Source organism: Haemorhous mexicanus, chromosome 8, assembly GCF_027477595.1.
Source record: "Haemorhous mexicanus isolate bHaeMex1 chromosome 8, bHaeMex1.pri, whole genome shotgun sequence".
Lineage (NCBI taxonomy): Eukaryota > Metazoa > Chordata > Aves > Passeriformes > Fringillidae > Haemorhous > Haemorhous mexicanus.
This window is the reverse complement of record NC_082348.1, coordinates 11,600,999-11,623,763: the sequence shown is the minus strand read 5'-3', so window position 1 is coordinate 11,623,763 and position 22,765 is coordinate 11,600,999. Positions and strand designations below refer to the sequence as shown.

General features: G+C 41.6%; 1 protein-coding gene across 1 annotated transcript in view; it reads right to left on the bottom strand.

Moving 5' to 3' along the window:
• Window positions 1-2,197: 2,197 nt before the first annotated feature.
• The window catches only part of TFCP2L1 (transcription factor CP2 like 1), a 35,548-nt gene continuing 14,980 nt past the window's right edge, over window positions 2,198-22,765 (bottom strand). The window contains exons 3-15 of the mRNA XM_059852749.1: window positions 20,500-20,576; window positions 18,821-18,926; window positions 18,488-18,594; window positions 17,741-17,893; window positions 16,754-16,864; window positions 14,949-15,040; window positions 13,535-13,583; window positions 13,345-13,438; window positions 12,403-12,493; window positions 11,738-11,838; window positions 10,622-10,764; window positions 8,175-8,226; window positions 2,198-7,743 (exon numbers count right to left, since the gene is read on the bottom strand). Of these exons, the coding sequence (XP_059708732.1) occupies window positions 7,706-7,743; window positions 8,175-8,226; window positions 10,622-10,764; window positions 11,738-11,838; window positions 12,403-12,493; window positions 13,345-13,438; window positions 13,535-13,583; window positions 14,949-15,040; window positions 16,754-16,864; window positions 17,741-17,893; window positions 18,488-18,594; window positions 18,821-18,926; window positions 20,500-20,576 (1,214 nt within the window). The 3' untranslated portion in view covers window positions 2,198-7,705. The remainder of the gene's footprint in view (window positions 7,744-8,174; window positions 8,227-10,621; window positions 10,765-11,737; window positions 11,839-12,402; window positions 12,494-13,344; window positions 13,439-13,534; window positions 13,584-14,948; window positions 15,041-16,753; window positions 16,865-17,740; window positions 17,894-18,487; window positions 18,595-18,820; window positions 18,927-20,499; window positions 20,577-22,765) is intronic.

The following is a 22,765-nucleotide window of genomic DNA, read 5'->3' as shown; positions in this document are numbered from 1 at the left end:
TCTCTACATCATAGTCTTCAGCATTTCAGTTTTCATCATTTGAAAAACTATTTCTCAGTGCACTAATGTGCTCAGCTAATTTTGGATTTTTGCTAATCAAACTTTTTTCCAGCTGCATCATACTTGCTTATTACTTAATATCAGATAAATCAGAACTGAGGCTTTTCTAGACAGCAAAATGGATAGTGGCACTGTTTGCAACAGCCAAAAATAGAAGATTTAGGATGGGATAGGATGACACAGTCCTGCCTCCCTGGGCCACACATCTCTGGGGAGCAGGGGAGTCAACACTTGTCTGAAACTTGTTTGATCAGGACAACCAGCTTCTGTTGTAATATACTAAAAAAACCCTCAACAATTTAATTTATTGCAGGGTCAAATCTTTCCTACTCAGGTAAGCCTGGAAGCACTTAGCTTCTTTACAGAAGGAGTATGACAGGTGGTATTTCTCTGTCTGCTCCGTAGTCGTGACTAATCTAGCTGTAAGACTGCATTGTTTTGGGAATTAGAAAATTAATTTTAAAATGTTTACTTCCTGTTGAGGATTTAGATGATACTATGCCAGTGCTTTGATTAAACAGCTCCAGTCCTAAGTCTTGTTCCTCCTCACTCATTAAAAGCTCCTAACAATTCCTGTCCAGTTCTATAGCTGCTGCTGACTTCTGGATCTATTCTGAGGTTGTTTACATATGTTTCCCACAGAAATTAAGTTGTGCAGAATTACCACTTTCCCAGTCCTTGAACCCTTTTAATTAGGTAAAAACCTTCCTAGTGCTCCTTTCTGTATTGACTGACCCCTGCCAGCACATGGATCAAGCTTACAGAAGAAGAGGGAAGTGGGGAGTTTGGTAGTAACTATCCGTGCACATGACACTCCCTTGGCACCCCCACCTTGCAGGATCAGGGAGGGATTCCCCCCCAACTCCCAAGAGCCCCAGGGAAGACCCCTGCAGCTGGCAGGGCTCATACACCCACCAAGTCACCAAGCATTTGCTGCCAGTGACCCCCCACACTTAGCACCCTCCAGCCAGCCCTGAAGAGCCCAAATGCCAGCCTTGGACCCTGGCGTGCCTACCAGCATCCTGCCCTCAGGGGATAACCCACCCAAATTCCCTGTTGCTGCCTGGATGTGGATTTGAAGCTGCTCTGAAGCTGTGTTGAACCCAGGAGCCCTGTGGGACACAGTGCTGCCTCACCATGCATGGAGCAGTTGAATACAGTATCAGGCCTCAGATGGCTGGACTTCTGCCTCCAGAGGAATTTTAAACTAATAGAAATTGGGGTAGACAGTCCCTTTCCACTTCTCAAGGATGCATGAGTCACTGGTAGGAAAAGATATTAAACTCTCTTGAACCTCCACCTAGGAACATTGTCTGTGCCCTTATACTTAGCACATGAACTTCTATTCACAACCAAGGCCCAAGATGTGTTTTCTAATTTTGAGATTCAAATATTCCTTCAGCAGAGGAAAAGATCTGAAATGGCTCGAGATCAATTCAGATTAAGGAGCACCTTTACACCTGGTTGTTCATCCATTCTACTACTTTGCCTTGACATGAAGTTTGGCTGCTGGAAGAGTATGCTATCTCCAAACTGGGCTCCATCTTCTCCGACTGGAAAATGACTGAACATCTGCTCATTTCCTGACTATGTAAGTTACTAGATCTATGGTTTAAACCTTAGAGCATCCTGGAGCTCTTCCAGCCAAACCACTGTGAATGCTCCACAATCCAAACCTCACTGCCAGCATGTGTCTCACAGCTGCTCAATGGGACAGAGCATTGCCATGAGGAGGGACTCTGCTTATTTCTGATGTCAGCAAGGACCAGGCTCTGAAATGGCTGTGCCTTCTGAGCACTGCAAGACCAAAGCCAGCTGCCATCTGACACAGCTGGTGCCCTCAGTAAAGCACATGCCCACGGTCACAGCCCGTGCAGGAACAAGGCTTCTCCTCGTGCCACGACCCGGATTAAACACAAGCTGGTCACTGCACTGTGCTGTGGGGAAATGAAGTCAGTCCCAACTTGAAGGAAACACTGCAGGACATTTGGCTGCAGCCAACATTCTCTGGCCAGAACTTTGCACACTCTGCTCCCCCTCACCCCGAGATGGTGCCCAGCCCCACACTGAGCAGCAGCTGATGCTGAGGCGCTCCTGTGCCCCACCACACCAAATAAACCAGAGACCAAACCCATGCTTCTTACAAACAGATTTATTTGCATTTTGACTGGAGCACAGATTCTAGATACAGATTTCTTCTGCACAACAGTACAAGAGCCAGTGCAAAATATGCTTTTTTTAATTATTTATTCATGTACAAAAAACCCCAAAAACCAACAAATGAAAAGACGAAGAGTGTGGCAGTATTTACTCACAACTGGTACGCCTCAGCCTCCCATCGACCCATCTCCACTCACCCTTGCCCATCATGCCAACTTTGTGGCCAGCTCTGCCTGCCTCTAACAGCTGCACTGTCAGTGAAGAGTGGTAACTCCCCTTTGAAAGATAAACACTCACCCCAAGCAAACCAGGACAGCAGGCTACTTTAAAAAGTTGGGCACACCATCTGGTCACCAATGCATCCCCCACCAGGGAGCAGAATTTTGAGGGAATGGGAAAAAAAAAATACAAATCAAAAATGCACAAAAAATTAGGCACTAGCTTAACCCATTTGTTAGAGAGAGCCAAGGATGTTAGATACACCTCCAGTCTGCCTTCTCATATTCACCCACAGTAGTGATGATCAAACACTCCCCACTCTGAGTACCCTGTGCTGTCAAAGAGATTATAATCTAATGAAAATATTTCTATTACTAGCATAAAGTTAAACCATTGCATAACTGGAGGAGAAAGAGAAGCTACAGTCTGAATATAAGCATTTCTTTGAAAAGGAAAAAAAAATCCCAACAGATAAGAGACAAAAAAAACGTGTTTGAATCATCCACCAGATGATTGTTAGAATTACAGCCAATGCTTAAGCAATACAACATTGAGCTAGGAAAAGTCATTGTATGGTTGTTCTGCTTATGGAGTAGCCCTACTAGTTCACTAAGCATTGGGCAATCTATTTCTCTGTTACTCTAATTTTCAGAAGCTGCAATGTAGAACTGCAGTGTTAGTGAAAGAATATGCTCATCTTCACCAAGGCCTGGGATTTTTATTGCAGAAATTCATCAAACTTAGATCACTCCAGGTGTACCATGTCCAAATCACCTAGTTGCTACTATGGACTTTTACATTTCTACCCAAGGAATGGCTGGATTTTGAAGCTTGATCAACCAGAGTCTTTTACACTGAACTGCAACTAAACAAAGCAGAGTACCAGTTAAAGCCAAAGAACACATGTACTCAGCACAAATATGTGTTGATACAGTACAGTATGTATGTGGATATATATGTATATATATATGCATATATATGTATATGTTACATTATAAGGAGAGTGCCATTCAGGGCTTCTCAAATGCAAGAATCCTTTTACCACCTCCAAGTCTTGAAATTTCAGCCCATTAAATTTCACACTAAGACAATGAGAACTCCAGTATTTTCCATATTGAATGATTTTTTTCTACTTTAGCCAATTAACCATGCAGGGCCAGCAGAAAGAACAGGAGCTTTAATTTTAATAGCACCAGTCCTGCCACCTCAATCAGATGGCCAAGATTTTATCACCAGATCGTTTGCCTTCTCCCTGCCCTGCAGTTGTGTATCATGGGCATTACTGAGAGTTTTCCAGACATCACTGGAGTCATATTAATTGATCTCTATCACTTTACTCTGTTGATAGAGAAAATACCACAATTTATGAAATTTCAAACAGACAGTACAGATCTGACAAGAATGCAAGCTTATACTCTGCAGTACTGGCTAGAGTCATATTGGTATTAATCACTTGATTCTGCCTTCTCATCCCCAGCAAGCCCACTTTTACTCATAGTGGCTGTCATCATATATACAACTGAAGAGCTGGACAGCTTGGGAAACCATGTTACTCGCTGTTATCCTAAGCCCCAGTCCTTATAAAGCTCTGCAGCACAAATTTCACATATAGCTGTAAAAAGTTCCAGTTAAATCACTTTGAGTAGGTTTTCTTACTTTTTAAGAAAGAAATAGAAGTAACAACAATAAAAAAGAGTAAAAATAAGTGTTAAGAGGCCCTTAATAAAAAACTGAATGCTATTTAGATGAGTGGGAGCTACTCACCTCCCTTGCCTTTAGTCTATCTAGAATTTAGGTATCTATCCCAGACTAAACATCTGTGCTTCCTCCACTCTTGAGGAAACAAAAGTTTCCGTCTGGAAGCTGTCATTTCCACAAACGGATCAAACAAGTCCCTCCAGGGATGGCAGATCCAAGGACAGTCAAGGATTACCTGACACACAGGTGAGACAAGTTTTTCTTTATCTCTCTGCACCTTCCTCAAGGGCAGCAGTGGAGGGGAGGTGCTGATCTCCCCTCTGGTGACCAGCAGCAGAAGCGAAGGAATGGAATGAAGCTGAGTCAGGGCACCTTCAGACTGGACACTGGAGAAAGGTTCTTCACTAGGAGGGTGGTTGGTCACTGGGACAGGCTGCCCAGGGACCTCCCTTGCCCCTGGTCATGGCACCAAGCCTGCCAGAGTTCAAGGAGCACCTGGGCTGCTCTGGATGACACTCATAGTCACAGGGATCAGATTTAGGTACTCCTGTAAGGGCCAGGGCATTGGACTCTGTGACCCTTCAGTATCCCTTTCAAATCAAGGCAGAGTGTGAGTCTGAGCTGAAGTAACTCAACAGTCTCCTGGACACCTAACCAGCCGAGCTGTGTCTTCAGGGATGTGTATGTTACTTAACCACAAACCTCCAAATTCCTCTTGGGGCTACAGAGGTTACACAAGGACTAGAACTACTCTGTCAAATACGGGTAGGTATTACACACACCCCTAAGCCACACAGCTTTACAACAGGCTCGCACAGAGCCAACCCATAGGAAAATATACATAGTCTAAGGGATTGTTTACTCTGGTATATATTTTTAGAGCATGAGAGCAAGATATGTTGTCAAATTAATTATCAAATTATTTATTTTTAAAAAATCTAAATACAGGAAGGCCCTAAGTGACTTTTTGTTCAAAATTATTCAAGCAAGTGCTATTGAAACTCTATGAGGACTTTGGCATAAAATTCCTTACAGGCAAGAGTTGGTTTTTAAAAGAATCAAGAAGTTAGACATTTTATAACAAGTCCCTAACTCTGGCAGCAAAGCCACCTCTATCCTTTCTTCACTCTGCTGTGTATCTGTAATTGCTGTGTCTTCTCAGCTACAGGGCTATCACATCCAAGTGGATATGATATGATACAGGCTACACTCCAGGCAGCTTTGAGGTCTATTTAGAACCCTTCCCACGAGGTCAGATTTACCTGAGCTGCATGCCAATGACACCCATACCCTGCACTGGGCCAGTATTACAGAGCAGGATGAAAAACCACAGCCAACATCCATCTTCCAAAGCACTTTCTGGAAAATTAACCAAGCAGCTCCTGGTATTCAGGGGCACACTGGTCCCACCTGCTCACAAAGGCATCTGGAATTCATTCACTGTTTTGGAAGGCAGCTGTGTGTGGCTACAACCCAGATTCCATGGCCAAGAGCTACTCCTCACCTACACAGCTTGGTTCTCAACCAAGAAGCCTCAATTCCTTCATTTCAGAATGGGGAACCACCATGTCCCAAAGCCTAGACTTCCGTTTTGCATGCCTACAATTCATGGAGCATCCAGGACGGACAGTCAGTTGAGCAAGATCGTGCCTAAGTAGGCATTGCTGCTCAATTAGCTGAGTTGGCTGAACGTTTACCCATTGTAACACAAGTTTTCTATTCTAGTATTATTTTCAGTGTAAAAAAAAAAAAAATTTAAAAAACATCAGTGGAGATGGGTGGGGGTTTTTGCGCAAAACTTGATGCTTTAATGAAAAAAAGGTTGCTTTTCTCAATATTTTGCTGTTTATTTCTGTTGGGAAAACTTGAAACACATAACTTTTGTCAGAGAAATATCAGTCCGTGTCTGTCCGAATTCCTCCAGTGTCAGCTGGGAGCTGTAACTCAAGGGCTCCACGGCCCCCTCTCTCCCTGGGCACCTCTCCAGCCCTCATGACGCATTCCCTGTTTGACTAACCCAGGGTAGGAGCATCATGGGATCTGTAATTCAGCCAAAGAGCTCAGCCCCAAGGGAGACACGGCGCACAAGGCACTTGAATGACAATTTCTGAGGGCTGCAACAGTAGCTCAAACTGATGCTGCTTTAAGGGCCAAATGGATTTAATTAAATGTTTCCATTTCAAAAGGCTGGAACATTTTATTCAGTGTTTTCCAGCTGACAATTTCTCATTTTTTGAAAAATTTCCATTCCAGGAAAATGTTTGGTATGTCAGCTTTCCATGTCAGTTCAGGATGAAATGAAATGTTCAAGAATCAAATTTTGATGGTATATGGACACTCAGTTTGGGGAAACAGCCATATTAGTTAATTGTCAAAAGTGAAATGGTTTCATCCATGCAGGAAAGGTGTGATCCAGTTTGCCTTTGACTTCAGTGGAAGCCACCTTTCTAGCTTAATGGAGCCTGGATGGAGTCCCAAAAGACCAAGGCAGGGTGGAGCTGATCATAGTTACAGATATGGGAAACAGGAGTCAAAAGTGAAAGGGCGAGAATATAAGAAGCAGCAACTAAGATGATGTTACCTGGTCTCGATCAAAACAGTTTTACTTCAGTAATAGGATGAAAACCCATTAAGATTATAACTTCTAATTCCCAGTTACAGTAAAGACAGCAGTTAATCACTACTTTGTAGAGTAGAATAAATCCATAGTATGAATTTGTCATGAGCACTATAGCTTCCAATGCTCAAAACAGTTCCTCAGAAAACCTTCATATGCACCATTCAAGGAACCTACTCTTAAGCCACAGATAATAATATGGTACTGAACTGCTCACCACAAGTTGTCTGTCCTCCCTTGAACCCCCTCAGAACTGTTCTGCTGGACTGGTACTACAGAAGGTGTGTCAGGAGGGACCAGGGTCTCTGGACTTGGAGCACATCTGCAGGTGGAGAACAGCTAAGTGTGGGCTTCCAGAGCTGACCCTTCGGTGAAGGCTGGGCACCAAACCCATCCTCTGCATTGCCCAATCCGTTTTGGGAGGTAGCCCCAAGCCTCCCACCTCAAAGACTACAAGAGGACCCCTGGGGAGTCCACATCCATCAGCATCAGGGTGTGTGTTGAAAGCAAGAGAGCACTCAGAACTGTAAGTAAATCAATTCATCTGAACATGAGGGGTGAAGAGAATTGGGATTTGTTTATCTTTCATTTCCCTTTAGTACAAGGCAGATGTTTCTAAGTAAAAAGCAGAAACCTCTACAATTTTCAAGACTGAAGAGGGAGGGAAGAATAAACATGTACAAGCTTTGAGGATGTTCTCAGCTCCAGCTTAAAAAAACCAAAAGAACCAAAACAAAAATCAAACCAAACAAACAAAAAAACCAAACCCACCAAAATCACACACCACCAAAAATTTCTATCTGTAAAAGCAAGTTTTTTCTTAAGCTGTTTGGTAATTCTTAGTTTACAGGAGCATTTATCCAGAAGGTTCTTCGTGTTTCCAGTCTAGGTTGTAGCAATCTCAGCGAGGCACTAAGTTTTAGGCCGTTAAAGTCTCTCTGTGTGGCACGGTCATTTTAAAATGATGTGGTAGCCATCATTGCTTTCAGCTGTAACAAAGAAATGCAAATATTTTCAATGCTTTTAAGAAACACCAGAGATACATAACTTCAAATTTTATTACTAGGTAGTTTGCAATAGTTCATACACTTGTTTCACAACCCACTCAGGAAAACCAGTGTTGAACATCTAAGTCAAATAATTTATATAAAAAACCCGCAAATACGATCGTATTTTATTGTTTTACTCAAAGGCTTCCTGCTCGTTTATGTCAGTGGTGTCAATGGATTTACGGAATTTTTGTAACAGTGAAAATGGGAGTAAAGCATTGATCACCATAGTGTAGTCAACAGCTTGACTTACACTAGATTAGATTACTTATCTTTTCAGGATAACAGCATTGAGTTTGTGATAATGTTTAGTGCAATTGAAAGGAGGAATTATCTTTAGAGTAACAGGTGACAGCAGTAGCAATACACACCTTTCAATGTACTGATAACAAAACAGGACTCGTCTTGGAAGTTTTGCACCATCTGAAGGGCAGAAGGGAAAAAGCCAACAACACATTTTTAGCAATTAAATTCACAATTCTTTCAAAGCCAGTATAGACTTAGAGGAGAGGTATTAAACAGCATTTGGTGTCTAGTCCTGCACAGTCCTGAGTAACCCTGCCCATGAGATTATTAACATACAAGACTGATCAATTAAGGTCCTTGCAGTTGCTAGTGTGTTTAAGGGAAGCTCACACTAAATGTGCTTGCCTGAAACTGATCTAGCTTATTCAGCATTTCACCATCCTCTTTGCAGCTCTTGATCCTGAAGGTTCCTATACCATGCCAATTATTCTATTAAAGATCATGCTCTTTGTTGCTTTCAGCGAAGCTGTACTAGTTCAGACAGGATTAAGGTAGTCCCTTTCCTAAAAATCCAATACTAGTAATTATATATTCAGCTAAACAATGGAGCTCAGCTGAACTTTCATCAGCATTTAAAGAATACCTGGAAATGGTAAACCCCAAGAGATGGACTCCCTGCTGAGTAAAGGAATTGCTACTGAAAAGCCACCTCAGCAGCATCCATCTGGCTATTTTGATCAGACATTAGTACAGATGCTGTGCTTGCAGGATTCATTTACCTGTTTACATTTTGTCAAGAACAAGAATTGTAGTGAAACTGTTACAAGAAGCAAGGCAAATCACGGGAAGACAGACTAGAACCTAAAGTTATTTGAGCTATTCATAAGAAGCAACTAAATTTTCAGAAGAGGTGCAGATTCTAGTGACAACTTTAAATAAGGAGATAAAGATTATTTCAGTTGCAATATGAAACACCCATTTAAGATTCATCCTTAGTCAATGCTTCCTTCCATCTTAGAGTAGTTATGTGGGACAGAGGAGGTAATTTACCTTCAGGAGATGTCTCATACAGTTGAAGCAAATACTGGACACAATTTCAGAGAAGGGAGGTGAGACCTGAACCTCTCTGATCAGTTCATGAAATCCAGCTTTGTGAAAATGCCTTCTCCTAGCCACTGAGTATCATTCAAGAAGTGCATTTTTCAGCTATAAGTTCTCACATCAAAACACCCTTTTCAACTTAGACTGATCTCCCTATACTCTTTTGGATTTAACATCCAGCCTCTATTCCTTCAAATCAAGCTTCTCTGGCCAGTTTATGTGTCTTTGCCTAATGATGCATGAAGTACATTCACAGAGTGCCACACTCTTGCCACTATAGTACTAGAACAAGAAAAAAATATTAGAAAAGCAATAGAACTTGTTAATAATTGACTTAAGCAAATATTTAAAGCCTTATACCCAGGCTGGTTCATGCAATTCTCCTACCAAGAACTGCCTCCAAGCACTTTGCATCCATAAAGCATTGAAGTTTCAGATTTAATCAGGCTGGAATAGCAAGGAGACTTCAGGAATAAGCATTACAGCCTTCAATTTAGGCTCCAGTTGAGACCTATGCTCTGCTTCATTTGTTTTAACAATGTTTCTCATAAATGAAGCTCCTTAAACGATTCTGGTGCATGAATGAGTAAGTAATTTAGTAGAGGAAAAAGAGGAAGAAGGGCAACTCACTATTAACCTGTAAGTTAATGGAATGGACTAAATTAGGGCATCATTTAATGGGACACAAACAGTATCAGAGGTCCCCCAAATATAGTATGCATATAGTGACAGACCCAGTGCCTGGAAACATGGGCCAAGATGTTAAACTAACTGCCCTACAGATTTTAAAACTTACCTTCTTTGGGCAACTTACCTATTTAATTTAAAAGTTCTTTAGATCCTCACTTCAAAATGTGTGTAAGTGGCCAAAATGAAAAGAAATTCATAGAATCATTTAGGCTGGAAAAAACCTCTAAGATCACCATGTACAAACATCAACCTGGCACCAGCAAGCCAAACTCTAAACCATGTCCCCAAGTGCCACAGCTACATGATTTTTAAACACCCCCAGGGATGGTAACTCAGCCACTTCCCTGAGCAGCCTGTTCCAATGCTTGATAACCCTTTCAATAAACAATTTTTTCCTAATACCCAGTCTAAACTTTCCCTGGTACAGCCTGAGGGCATTTCCTCTCATCCTGACACTTGTTACTTGGGAGAAGAGACAGAGCCCCACACTCCCACAGCCTCTTTTCAGGTAGAGCACAATAAATGACCCATTTTGTTTTGTTTTGCTTTTAAAAAAAAAAAATCAAAGAAGAACCCCAACACCTTTTAAAAAGCAAAGGTCTTGAAACCACACCAAAATCAGTGCTGTGCATGCTGATTCGCTACTTTAACTTGTTGGGATTAATGGCTTTACAATTCTCCCTTGAAGATGCATTCCATAATTTGAAAGTTCATTCTAACGTCAAGAAGTCAGACAACTGCTCCACCTCTGACAAAGATGCAGCCCCTCTATCCCCCTCACCTCATTGCTCACTAAGACGTGGATCCCCGTGGGTCCCTGCCGGTAGATCCGGTTGATCTGCTGTGGAGAAATGCTGTACAAGTTCGCAATCTTCTCCAGCAACTCCAGCGTGGTCAGCTCTTCTAAGAAGATTGCATGATACACTGCAACAAGTGGAAAGCAGCTACAGAACAGCAAATACAGATGGCACCAAGACACTCAGCATCAACAAACAACTGGCTTTAACATGAAGGTTCAAATGGAATAAATAAGCTTAGTATTTTAAAGCATCCACCAAATATCTGGCTTGATGATTTGCAGAAAAATACCCACTATTCCTATGCAGCAGGTAATTAAAACACACAACTTTTACCCTAAGGAAAACATGAGGACTAATTACAATTTGTATCACGAGGCATTAAAACAGCCTTCTCATAAAACTGCTTATATTTTTGGATAATCTTCTTTTACTGATTTTTGAAGTTTAAAAAAAAAGAATTCAATCAAATAGTAAATCACATGCTATGTCACACAAAAGCAGTATTTTATTAGATACCATTCACTGATTCCATAGGCACAAACTAGAACATACAATGTATAAGGTAACACCATGGATGACAGTATTGTTTTAGAAATCTAATCCAAATTATAGCTACCAGGTAGGAAAGCTGAGCCTGTTTATTACTACATGCAAGATTTATGGATAATCTTTATTCTCATTTGATTGTACATTGTGTCATGAGGGATGACAAATTTCCAAAAGCTTTCAACTTTCAAGAATTATAATATCACTTTAAGACCAACCAACCTTCCTTTTCCTTGAATTTTTTCAAACAAGACATAATCCATACAAAATTGTGGATGGAAGGGTGGTTTTTAATGCTGTTGTCCCTACTAAGAACTGAATAGATATTTTGATGTGGCACTCTGCAGATAATTTGTAAGCTGGATCTGCCCCCCAGGCAGACAGTGCCATTTGGAATCTGTAGCTGTGAAACCATAACCAAAGTGGAAAAACTGGGATAAACAGGATCCCTTCAAACACTAAGGACACCAAGTTGTCCTGCACAGGGCTCAGGCAGAAAGCAGCATTCTCACCAGGTAAGTGTTTAACAAAACCCATACATAAGAACTTACCACAAAGACTGCCATCTCCATTTTCTCGTTTTTGGTGGAGATGGGACCTGTTTTGCTCTGGTTCTTGACAGACATAAATTGTCATCTTGGGCCTCACATTTCTATGGATTCATCAAAAACAGTAGTAAGTTATTTAGTAGATCTGAAATAGTTCCAAGTCAGCTATCAAACAGTAAGAGATGGAATCATTCAGGCCACGCATAAGTAACAAACTAAGGGATAGTCTTGATGCTGGTGACTAGACAGCTTAGGATGTCTGGCAAGAGACCTCTGGGAGGTAATGCAGGGCACCTTAATCTTTTCAACATCAGGTAGGAACCAAGAGCTTACAGCACTTGCTAAGCAGTTCATCATACCTGCCTCTACTGATTTAAATCCTGCTCAGCTGTAGAATTGATGAGCAGCATAGGGTAGTGTAGGCTGTCTATCTCACAAAATGTATGCAAGCGATCAGCTGGTAGCAAATAAAACACATTATGCTGCTTTGTTTTGGCAACATTTCTGAGCTGTGCTTGGATTTGAATATCATTGTGATCGCCAGTCCCTCAGAGAACCTCTCTGAAGTATTAAAAGGGAATATAAATGCTACAACTCCAGGATTAACTTCTAGTTAACACTGAAATTATCAAGGGATCATAAAGAAATCGGAAGGAAATAGTACAAACCTTCCTTTAATTGCATTAAAGAGCCGAATTCCATCAGCAGGCCCACAGATTTGAACAAAATCTTCTTTGGACATCTTCAGTAAGTCAGCACCTACATATTTCAAATTGATTTCTCTTCAGAAGTTAAGCAAATCTCAGCTTCCAAATAGTATGCATAGGCAGCAGAAAAGGGCAGGGTTAGAGGGTGTAGTAGAGAATCCACAAAGCTAAAACAGATTGATTTATACAGAGAAGTTGCAAATTCAGAGAGATGTGCACTTTAAATCAGTGACTGGGAAAAAGAAAGCTGGAAGCTGCCAAAAGAACAGTGCTGCATCGGAAAATACTCCAGCCAACTCATAACCAAGGTAGCTATTTCACACTGGCCATTAAATAACCTGGTCCTCTGTAAGTGTCCCATTCACTGAGTTATTTCATCATGTTGCAAGTCAGAGAGAGTCTCCTCATGGTTTCAACACCTCTAACTGCCCCTTCCACCATCTTACTGGTGTGTACAACTACTGAATGGGGGGGCACAGTGAAGCTGCCAGATGCTTCTTAAATGTGCCCATGGACAGGATGGGAGGCAGCAGACAGAAGATGAAATGCTGATTAGGTATAAGAAAAAACATTTTCACTGTCAAATTAGATAAGTATTTGAAGAGGTTGTTTAGAGATTGTGGAGTTTCCAGCTTTGAAGATGTTCAAAGGCAACTGCACTTGCTTTGAAGTTGCACTTCATGAACTTAGGAAGTCCCTTCCATCTTAACTTATTCCCTTCCATTTTTACTTACTCTGTAAGTCAAGAAACTGTTTTGACAAATGGTAACTAATCTAAGAACCAAAGAACAACCACACTGGATCAGACCAAGGATCCCATCGAAAGTGGCCAGCAGCAGATGGTACATGAGCTGCACTTACAGAAGAGAAAAAAACCAGAACATTTGGACTGTTTACACTCACCCGAAAAACTTGAGAAGAGTCTACAGAATGGAGAGAACCTATTACGATGAAGCCACTGCTGGGCATCTTGAATAGAAGCAGAAGGAAGGAGATGCTACATTGCAAAAAGAATAAGAAGGTCTTGAAATGAACTGTTCACCAGTGTCCTAAAAGAGAAAAGCACCACATTAACATGATCTCAAGTACTTACATCATTGCTGGGAGGCAGGAGCTCCATTTGGTGGGTTGGAGAACTGTTGCTAAAAGAAATTATATAAAGGTGGAAGAGAAAAAAAACACATTACTTTAAATTTTACATTGCAGTGTCCATCCTCTTCCCCCTCCTCTATTTGACTCAACTTTCACAAGTCACATCCAACTTGGCTTTTTTTGTCTATCAGATCTTTAAAAAGGTGTTCAAAATTTGGAACAAGGGAAAAAAAAAAAATAAAGAAAAAGCTCTCTACCTGAGTCCTTTGTTGGGGTCCTCCCCAAAACTGAGAGAAAAAACTCAAAAAAAAAAAAACTTTACTGACCTCAATCAAGCTTTTCCATATGGCTAACTCACTAATGTGACATCACCTAAGCAAGAAAATTGTAACCTACAGGGTGGCTGAACTGCTGAACTTGAAATTTCTATGAGCCAGAAATATCCTTACTAAATCTACTGTCTAATAATAATTCTTGACAAAAATTGAATAAAGGACCTTATAATTAAACCTTGGTGTTATCTTAAACATAGTCAAGTGTCATAAATCATGCAAAACCACTTTTCTAGTAAATTCTCCTAAACAGAGACAGGACTCCTAAACATATCAGGGATTTTACCAAAGGAAAAAAATACTCATCAGATCTCTCTACTAACACAAAATTTTCTAATTTCAGTGTTTGTTCTTTTTCATAATTTGAGGGGATTTATTGAAAATTAGTGATACAACATGGATTAATGCAACATGGTAATTAAGTTGTGTGGGAAGGCAATAAGATGGCAGAGTACTACCAAAAGTAAAAGGCCTATACCAAGGTCGTAAGGGGAAGTATGTGTCAGGGAGGACTGATAAGTACTGAGGGACACTGTTGCACCTTTCTGACACCAGTTATCTTCAGCATTTCAGAATCACTAGAGCAGTCTCATTATGATGGCTATTTAATTAATTAAACATGTCTTCATTAGTCCTTTGTTCTGAAATGGCATCTCAAAAGCCAGGTTGTTTTGCCCCAAACAGGATTTCTTTACATGTCATTCACCTAGGAATTCAGCACCCCAAACTACCTCAAGACAGAAATTAAGGAAGAAACATCAACTCTGAATTCAGAGATGCTGAAAGCCTCTAACACACTTGTGAGAAGGTACTGGGGCTGGTGGCACAGGGCATGGTGTGTTCTCACCACAAGTTGCCCTGAGGCCCTCTGACACTTCCAGCCAGCACAAACAGGGCATGTACAAACAGTAGTCTGCACTACAGGAAATTCCTGGATGGAAGTTCTTAAAAGCTTTTGGAAAATACTTTCTCCTTGCCAGAGAGGGGGGAGGTCCTTAACATCATCTTGCAGGGTATGAAATGCATGGACACAAAAAGGCTACCATATCAACAGGAAAGATAAAGCATGTATTTGTTACATACCCATCTCCGAGGTTGAAGCTGTTGGGAGAGCTGTTGTAGCTTGGAGATGGAGCATTGTTCATTTGATAAGGCACATCTGGCCATGGAGAACACTGTTGGAAGAAAGGCAGTGGGGAAACTTTCATAAGGATGGAAATAAAGGATTTGATTCTCCTCTAATACCACATTCATGCTGTTGCCACGCCACTAACTTCAGCTCATCACTCCTGCTGGGAAGAGGAGACGGGCCATGGATTTTCTACACTGCTCTCCAAGTGGGCTGTCAGGGGGCCAAGATTGATTCCAGTTGTGCATTCCACATTTCTTTCTCCCATTTCACAAAGCCTGTCCCCAAATAACACTGGGCCAAAGTGTGCACAGCTGTAAGTCAGAGCAACGCCAGTAAGTCAACTCAGACTGAAGGCAGAAATGATACAGAAATACCCCTGGTCTCAATTATAAACCCCTAATTAAATCCAGGCAAGAGTGACAAAAATGCTCCTGTGGCATTGCTTCAGGTTTATACCAGCAAAAGAGCAGAATTTGAACCAGCCTGCTGAAACCTCTGGCTATTAGTCAAAGAGCTCCAGTCATAAATGGGTACTAAGTGGGGAAAATTTAAGATAGACAGACACAAAGCAACTAAAAGCCTTCACAACTATAGGTCAGACTCCACATTCCATGACAGTAGTGTAAAACCAGAGTAACTCAGCTAGAATTGGTGACTCTGTCCCGAATTTAAGCCACAGTAATCAGCAGGAGAAATCCAGCCCTGTTGAACCCCCCACCACCAAGCGCTCAAGAAAATGCTCTGTAGTGGCCTTGTTTGCAATGATAAAGAGGCAGCAAGTGTAGCTTTGGAGCTTTATCATCTCCACAAACACTAGCAAATATTTTATAATCTCCACAAGCACTGGCAAATATTTAACTCTTTGGCAACCCACATTTCCCCACACAATATGTCAAAGTACATCAGAGATCACAGGGAGAGTCTGGGATCTGCCAACTCAGTAGAATTAGGTCTGTCAATCAGAAAACATGCTGGTTGCTCCTGGCAACATGAGGAAAATGGAGTGGGAGAGATTGGATCTCACAAATAGGAAGTTGATTTAAATTAAGATTAATTAGCATCATTTTTGCAAGTCCAGTAAGCTGCTCCAAAAAAAGAAGAACTAAATCAAATAACAAGTCATTCCCATAGGGAGACTGAACAACACTTAAATCTCTTGAGTCCTGTTGCTGACTAATTCTACAGCCTCCTATGGTAAGTTTATACAAACATCTTAGTAATGACAGGGAGGAGCAGAAACACATACAAGTCTACACAAGATGCATCAGAATATAAGACAAGATATTCCTAGAGTACAACCCAAAATCTTGCATGTAAGAACAGCTTCATAGGCACATTCAAAGAAAAACAGATTAATAATTTAATCAGACAGCCTATTCATCTGCTCAAGTGTCCCATCTTCAACATGAACTTTTGCCAAGCAGATGTGAAAAAAAATACAGACAACTGTATTTTCATACAACAGGCACCTGAGGGCCATGACAAGTGCCCAGGAGCACAGTGGTAAAAACTGAGAAAGTTGTTGTTTTGGTTTTGTTTTAAAGCCAGGCTTCTAAGTGTTAGTTTATATCTCAAGACAAATTTTGGCACCTTTCATAAATTTCAACAGTGAGTCATTTTATAATTTCGCTTCACTCTCAATTTCACTCAGATCTGAGCACATGTCTCCACAAGACAATCTCCAGGGCTCAGATGCTGTTTTCTTTTAAATTTATCTCCCAACATGATGTAGTATGATGTGTCTAAAACACTTTACCTCTGTGAGAATAGTTGTCTCATAGGAAGGCTGATACTTCTCCTTCTCTTGGGTGGTCTTCTTTTCCATTTTTTCCCTGTCAGTCTTCTGTTTTCTGTCTGCTCCTTTAGGCTATAAGTACAAGCACAGGCTCTCCCTTATGCCAAGCATTACTAGTTTGGAGACAGAGGCCAACAGATTTATCTAATCTGTTCACAAAAGCCTCCTTAAGATTTACAGGCATTCTGCATATGAAACAAGATCAGATCTGCATTTTCCAGACAAAAGAAAAAGTCAAGCATCCCTACTGTTTCTGTATATCCACCACTGATGCCTACTGCAATTCTGAAATAGGCTAACTACAGCCCTGAGATCTGATTCCAGCTATTTCAGTCCATAAGTTACACCCCTCAACTGGCATTTGTAGCACCTTTCCAGAAAGAGGAAAGACCCTGCTCACAGGAACACAACTGGAGCAGCAGATCCCTTGAGAAAACAGGCCTATGGTGAGTTTGTTCTTAAGTAGCTATAGGTCTGCCATGCCCAGATTAGGAGCTTCAAAGATGCTTGTTCTCTGAATCTTTCTCCTCCAGGTACCACAGAGACAAACTGTGCTCCAACAACAACAACAAGAAAGTATTTAAGATCTCCACAACAAAATTTATTTTGTTTATGGAGGGCTCAATTAAAGAAACTGAAGATGCCCTAATGTCTTGATTGCCTAGGAGCATCAAAACACACTGGATACCCCAAATATGTCAGTATTTTTGTAGTGTTTGAGGTACAACAGACTGGCACAAGTCTTGGTACAACATTTCAACTAGAATTGCCCTGTAGGTCAGTGTTTATATCACCATGTGCACAGGAGTCCTGTCTAAGATCTTAAGCAGTCCCAGTTAAAAGTCTGTTCTTTCACTCCAATATTTGCATCACTCCTACACCATTTGAAAATTTTGCATGTTCCTGTGCCTTAATCTAGTTGATGACTAAGACAAAACTACCTCATACCTTGAACACTTTGATCTGGCAGCTTGCAGAATGCAAGTGTTCTGTGTATTCACCATTTTCATTCTGCTTAAAGGTGTCGATTTGCACCCGGAAGGGGACCCCTTTCTCTCCTCCATGCTTCCGTGGAGTAAATTCTGTGCTGATGCAATGTACCTGGCAAAACAGAAACTGTGCTCATCTCTGGAGACAGCTGGAACCTGTGCTCATCTGAATTTCAGATACTGCCAGAACATTGAGGTTTTGGCTCCTCACAAAAAACTAAAAGGCAGGAGAGCCCATATGTTTTCATTTCTGTTCCTTCCGACAAAACAATCAGGAGAACAAGCAGTTCATAAAGAAATGGGGCATCAGGAAAAGCATCCTTTGATTTAAGTAAATCCCTCATTCAGATTAAAAACAGATCGTTGATGCCCAGAATGAGAAATAGTCATGAAAGAGGAAAGCAAGGAAAACTAACAGGTTATGAACAGTTTCCTCAAAACAAAACCTATGCTTAGAAAGCAACACCAGTGTCTCAGTACTTTTTTAAAGAAAATCCTGGCAGTAGCCCGTAGTACTCCAACATTAACAAGTAGCCAGCAAATTGGTTTAGCAAGTATCCTACAAATCAATTACACATGATTATCACAAGCTAGTAAATATCATTACCATCCTTCTCTCTTGTTCATATACTGGCTATTTTTTCACCCCAGGTCTTTGAAAGATATCTAACCACTGAATTTAGCACAGAAATATGACTTCTCTTACCTGAATGAATGCTGAAGCCCTCTTTGACGGATCCCAGAGAAATTCAACAGTGTTCAACTGGGTTGGGCTAGCCCTGGGATCCAAGATACCAACTGACAGCGGGATATCTGTAGAAGAAAACCCCTAAAATTTTAAAAATATTAAATTGAAGAAGAGAAAGCATTTCCATACAATCAGAACATGCATGTGAAGGCAAAGCCATCAAAGACAGCTCTACTTGGGACCTATAGCACTAGATCTCCTTCCCTCCCAAAGACTAAACACACATGCAAACACTCCAAGCACCACTCATCCCCCCAGCAGTGCAGAGGTGCCACAATGAAATAGTCTCACCTATATCAAGGATGCGGTCCCCAGGCCGACTCCACCTCCAGCCCTCGAGCTGCTGATGCTCTGTGTACTGCAGGCGGCGGTCGTGGAAAACCACACGAATTATACTCTGTTAAAAAAAGACAGCAGTATGAACAATGGCATCCAGAATCCTCTCTCAAGATGACTTTGGTTTTCCAGAGTAGAAGCAAAAGCTGACCTGTTATGCTTCTCATCCCCACTGATGAGGAGAATAGAAGGGTCCACCTAAGAGACCCATCACCATGTGTATCAAATTCCTAAGGGACCTCTGAGAGAGAAACACACTCCCCCCTTCACAGGGCACATCTTACAGGGGTAACACAGCCCTGTACAGCTTTCTGGGATTCACTGTGGAAGCACTATAGCAATGTCCACCTAATCTTAGGTGTCATGGCCTGTAAACATCACTATTTTGCCTCAATACCCAAAAAGGCTCATATGGGGGTAATATTTAATATGCCTGTACCATGTCCCAACCATAGTATATCCCATTCTGATTTACAAATGTGGAAGCCAGCTCACCTGTCCCTGCCCTGGTGGAGCTGACATGTCCAGACACCTTGTCAGTGGGAATTAAACTTTATTCCAGCCATTAAGAGCCAGTCATTGGATTTGCCCCAGAGTAGTTAAACAAGGGTAGGTAGAATAGGAAAGTGTCTGTAACAGCAGGCTGGTCTGCAATGGTGCAGCCATGCCAATAACTGGAGAAAAAAGGCTGGAATAAGGGCAATCCCCAAGGCAGACAAGTCCTAAGTACTCCTAATTAATATGTTATTTTGTATATTCACAGTGCTATACTTACATCAGTTAATGACCCCTAACATCCCAGTTTCTCAAGCCCACACTCTTGCTGGGGACTTCTGTATCAGTGAGGGAGCAACTTTTGCCAGAGAACCTGAGAAATGCCCAAATCAAATCCTACCTTCAAGATGCAAACAAGCCACAGTGGGAACACCTGCAAAATTGGAATCCCAATCCACAGACTACCTGAAATGGGCCAAAAGACGAATAGGGAACGGCCTAAACTTGGACAGCATTTGAAATCCAAATTGGAATACTAATTTTGCAACTAGTTCCCACTTCCCAAAGGAAATCCTGAGGCAGAAAGCCAAGAATTGAAGGTTGGATCCAGAACCAGGGTCCAGACCAACATTTTTGAATTTGAACCATTTTGGCAGTGGAGGAAACAACAGGAAAAAGTCCCCCAAACCAAATGATCAAGTTCTATATGTTCATCATTATGCCCATTACCAAGGTAAACTGTAGCTATACAGAATCTGCCTGGCAGAACTATGTAAACACCTGGGCCCTCCATTTGTCACATAACAACCCAGGCATGTTGCTGTGATTCAGTAGGGAGACAAGTCTGCCTCTCCACAGCTTTGACCATGTTCACCACTGAACTTTGGGATTCCCCTGAACCCAATATTCATAGTGAAGCTCTGGGATCATGATCACAAACAGAATAAAGGTTGCCCTGAAGCCCTGCAAAGCCAAGCTGCATAGTCCCATGAAACTAGCACTCAACAACTCCATCACCCCTGCTTCCATTAAAAACAATGGCAAAGTGTTTTCCATTGTCTCAGTGGGAGCAAGGTCAGGCCCTTCATTAAAGGCTGTATGTAGTAGCAGGAAGAAAAGAAATCTATGTTTCTCCTTACCTTTACATATTTTGTGTTTAAATCTTGAAACTCTCCCAATTTCCTATTCTCAAGTAGACGGATTTCATAAGACTGACCTAGAGTTTAAGGAAACATTTCCAAGGTGTTTAATATGTTGTAGCAATGAGAGAGTCATGCTGGCATTTATGTGGCTGATAAAGCATACGTTTGATCAGGGAAAGCTTTTTTTTGCTAACATAATGCATTTGCCCCAGTAATCGACAGGCACTAAAGCACAGCAGAAATCTGAGGGGAAGGTTTGCCTTTTGGCAGCTAAAAGCTCTCCATTAGGGCATCAATTATAGCTGTCTCCCGAGGCTGCTATGGTTTTCTGGTCACCCTCCAGAAAGTCACCAGGGTGCTTGAGGCAGTTGTCCCCCCACACCACACAGCTGTAACAGCACTGCCTCTGTCTGCCCCTTCTGCTAAAGCAATTCTGCCAAAGCAATGGTTGTGTGAAGAAGTGCTGGCACAACAGGTCCAGGAGCAATTTGCAGAGGATGGCAACCGGGGAAAATCTTGCCATCTTCAGGGAGTAGTCAGGCCTGTAAGGTGTTTTGGTGAACCACAAAAAAAAAAAAAAGATAGGTTTCATAAGGCCTGGAAAGTCGCTGCCAAGGGCATAAATATTCTTCCAGACTTGTGTGGAGGTAGCAATGGGTATAACAGCATGTGCAAGGACCAGGTCCAGGAAGGGAATACACACTCCACCACCCCACCACCACCCTCACATAAGGAATTTAGTCAATTCAACAGAATTCAGCTAACTGGTTTATGAAATAACATCTCTTCGAGGCTGACAGCAGACAAAGGAGACTGACGTCTCAATACCTTACACACAGAAATGACTAAGACAGTACAGAAGCTCATTGTACTACACCAAGTCTTTACAATAAGCCTGCAACAAGTACCAAGGCAGGATAGGATCATTAGGATCATTAATGGAGCATATGCGTACCTTATAGCTAGCTTTTCTTGTTCATCTTGCTATCCTCCCTTTTCCTGAAAAATGCACAGGGTACGACAAGGCAGGCACCAAGGAGGAGATCAGTTTGGTTTTTCTGGCTCAACCAGTATCTCTGCAGAACTGGTCCTGCAGAAAACTGCAAAGCAGATTTACCTCTCTCTAAGCAGCTTCTACCAGCAGAGACAAAAATGCTAAATTTTTGGATCTGGATTGAGAAATGGGAGACTTATGACAGCAGATGTATCAGAGAGGCAGACTGCCTTTTGAGAATCCCACCTGCATGGGTACAGACCATATCCACAGGGCACAGACAATTGTGCTTATTCATCTGGCTGGCAGATAGGAAAAAGAAAAAAAAGAAGGGCAAAAGAGGCCATATTGAAGCTCCAAATGTTTGCACAACAGCCCTACTGATGTTAGTAGGAGTTCTGCAAACAGGAAATGACCCTTGAATCCAGCAACTGACTGAGGGCATGGGGAGAGCAGAGAATAAACCATATGAAGTACCAAAATAACCACAGAAACATGCACCAATCTTTACCCATCTCCTGGCACATGAGTAAAACAAAATTACAACAGTGACCTGACAACAAAAGTGGATTGTGTAAACCACATTTCTGAAATTGAGGTCTTCCACACTTAAACTCACAAGACTTTCCAATGCTTCCATTGATACATGTTAATATTGTTCACCTGGCAAATTTTAGAGATATGTACATCACCAATTCTGTTATATTAGCATAAAAAAAGATCAAGGTCAGGTTAAAAAAATGGGTTTCTCTCAGAATCATAGAAAAAACCCTTTAGACCATCAAGCCCAACCATTAATTTAGGAATGCCAGGTTCACCACTAAAACATGTCCCTAAGTGCCACATCTGCTGTACTATGTACTTGTATGTGCTGTACGTGTTTATCTATGTTGCACAAATTGGCTGCTCAGTGGTTCACTCTGGAGATACATTTCACCAGCTACAGAGTGATACAGTTCATCATCCTGAACCCATTCACACAGCCAAGTATCTCTTGCACTTACAGTTCATTCCCATGCAGATATGAGGCTCATTAATAATTACAGAATATTAATTTAGGTTTTGAAAGCAAGAGACAGTAAAATACATCTGTGACTGTACTCAGGGGTAACAAGGATAGCGAAATGTAGTGGTATGAGCTGTGCTATGGAGGAAGGCAGTGGTCAAACCAGAAGCACTGTCAGGAATTTAGGAAGTATTTCAGGAATGAGCAGGTTTTTGGGACACCCTTGTGCACTGATACGCTCTTGCTCTTTGGTCAGCCTGATC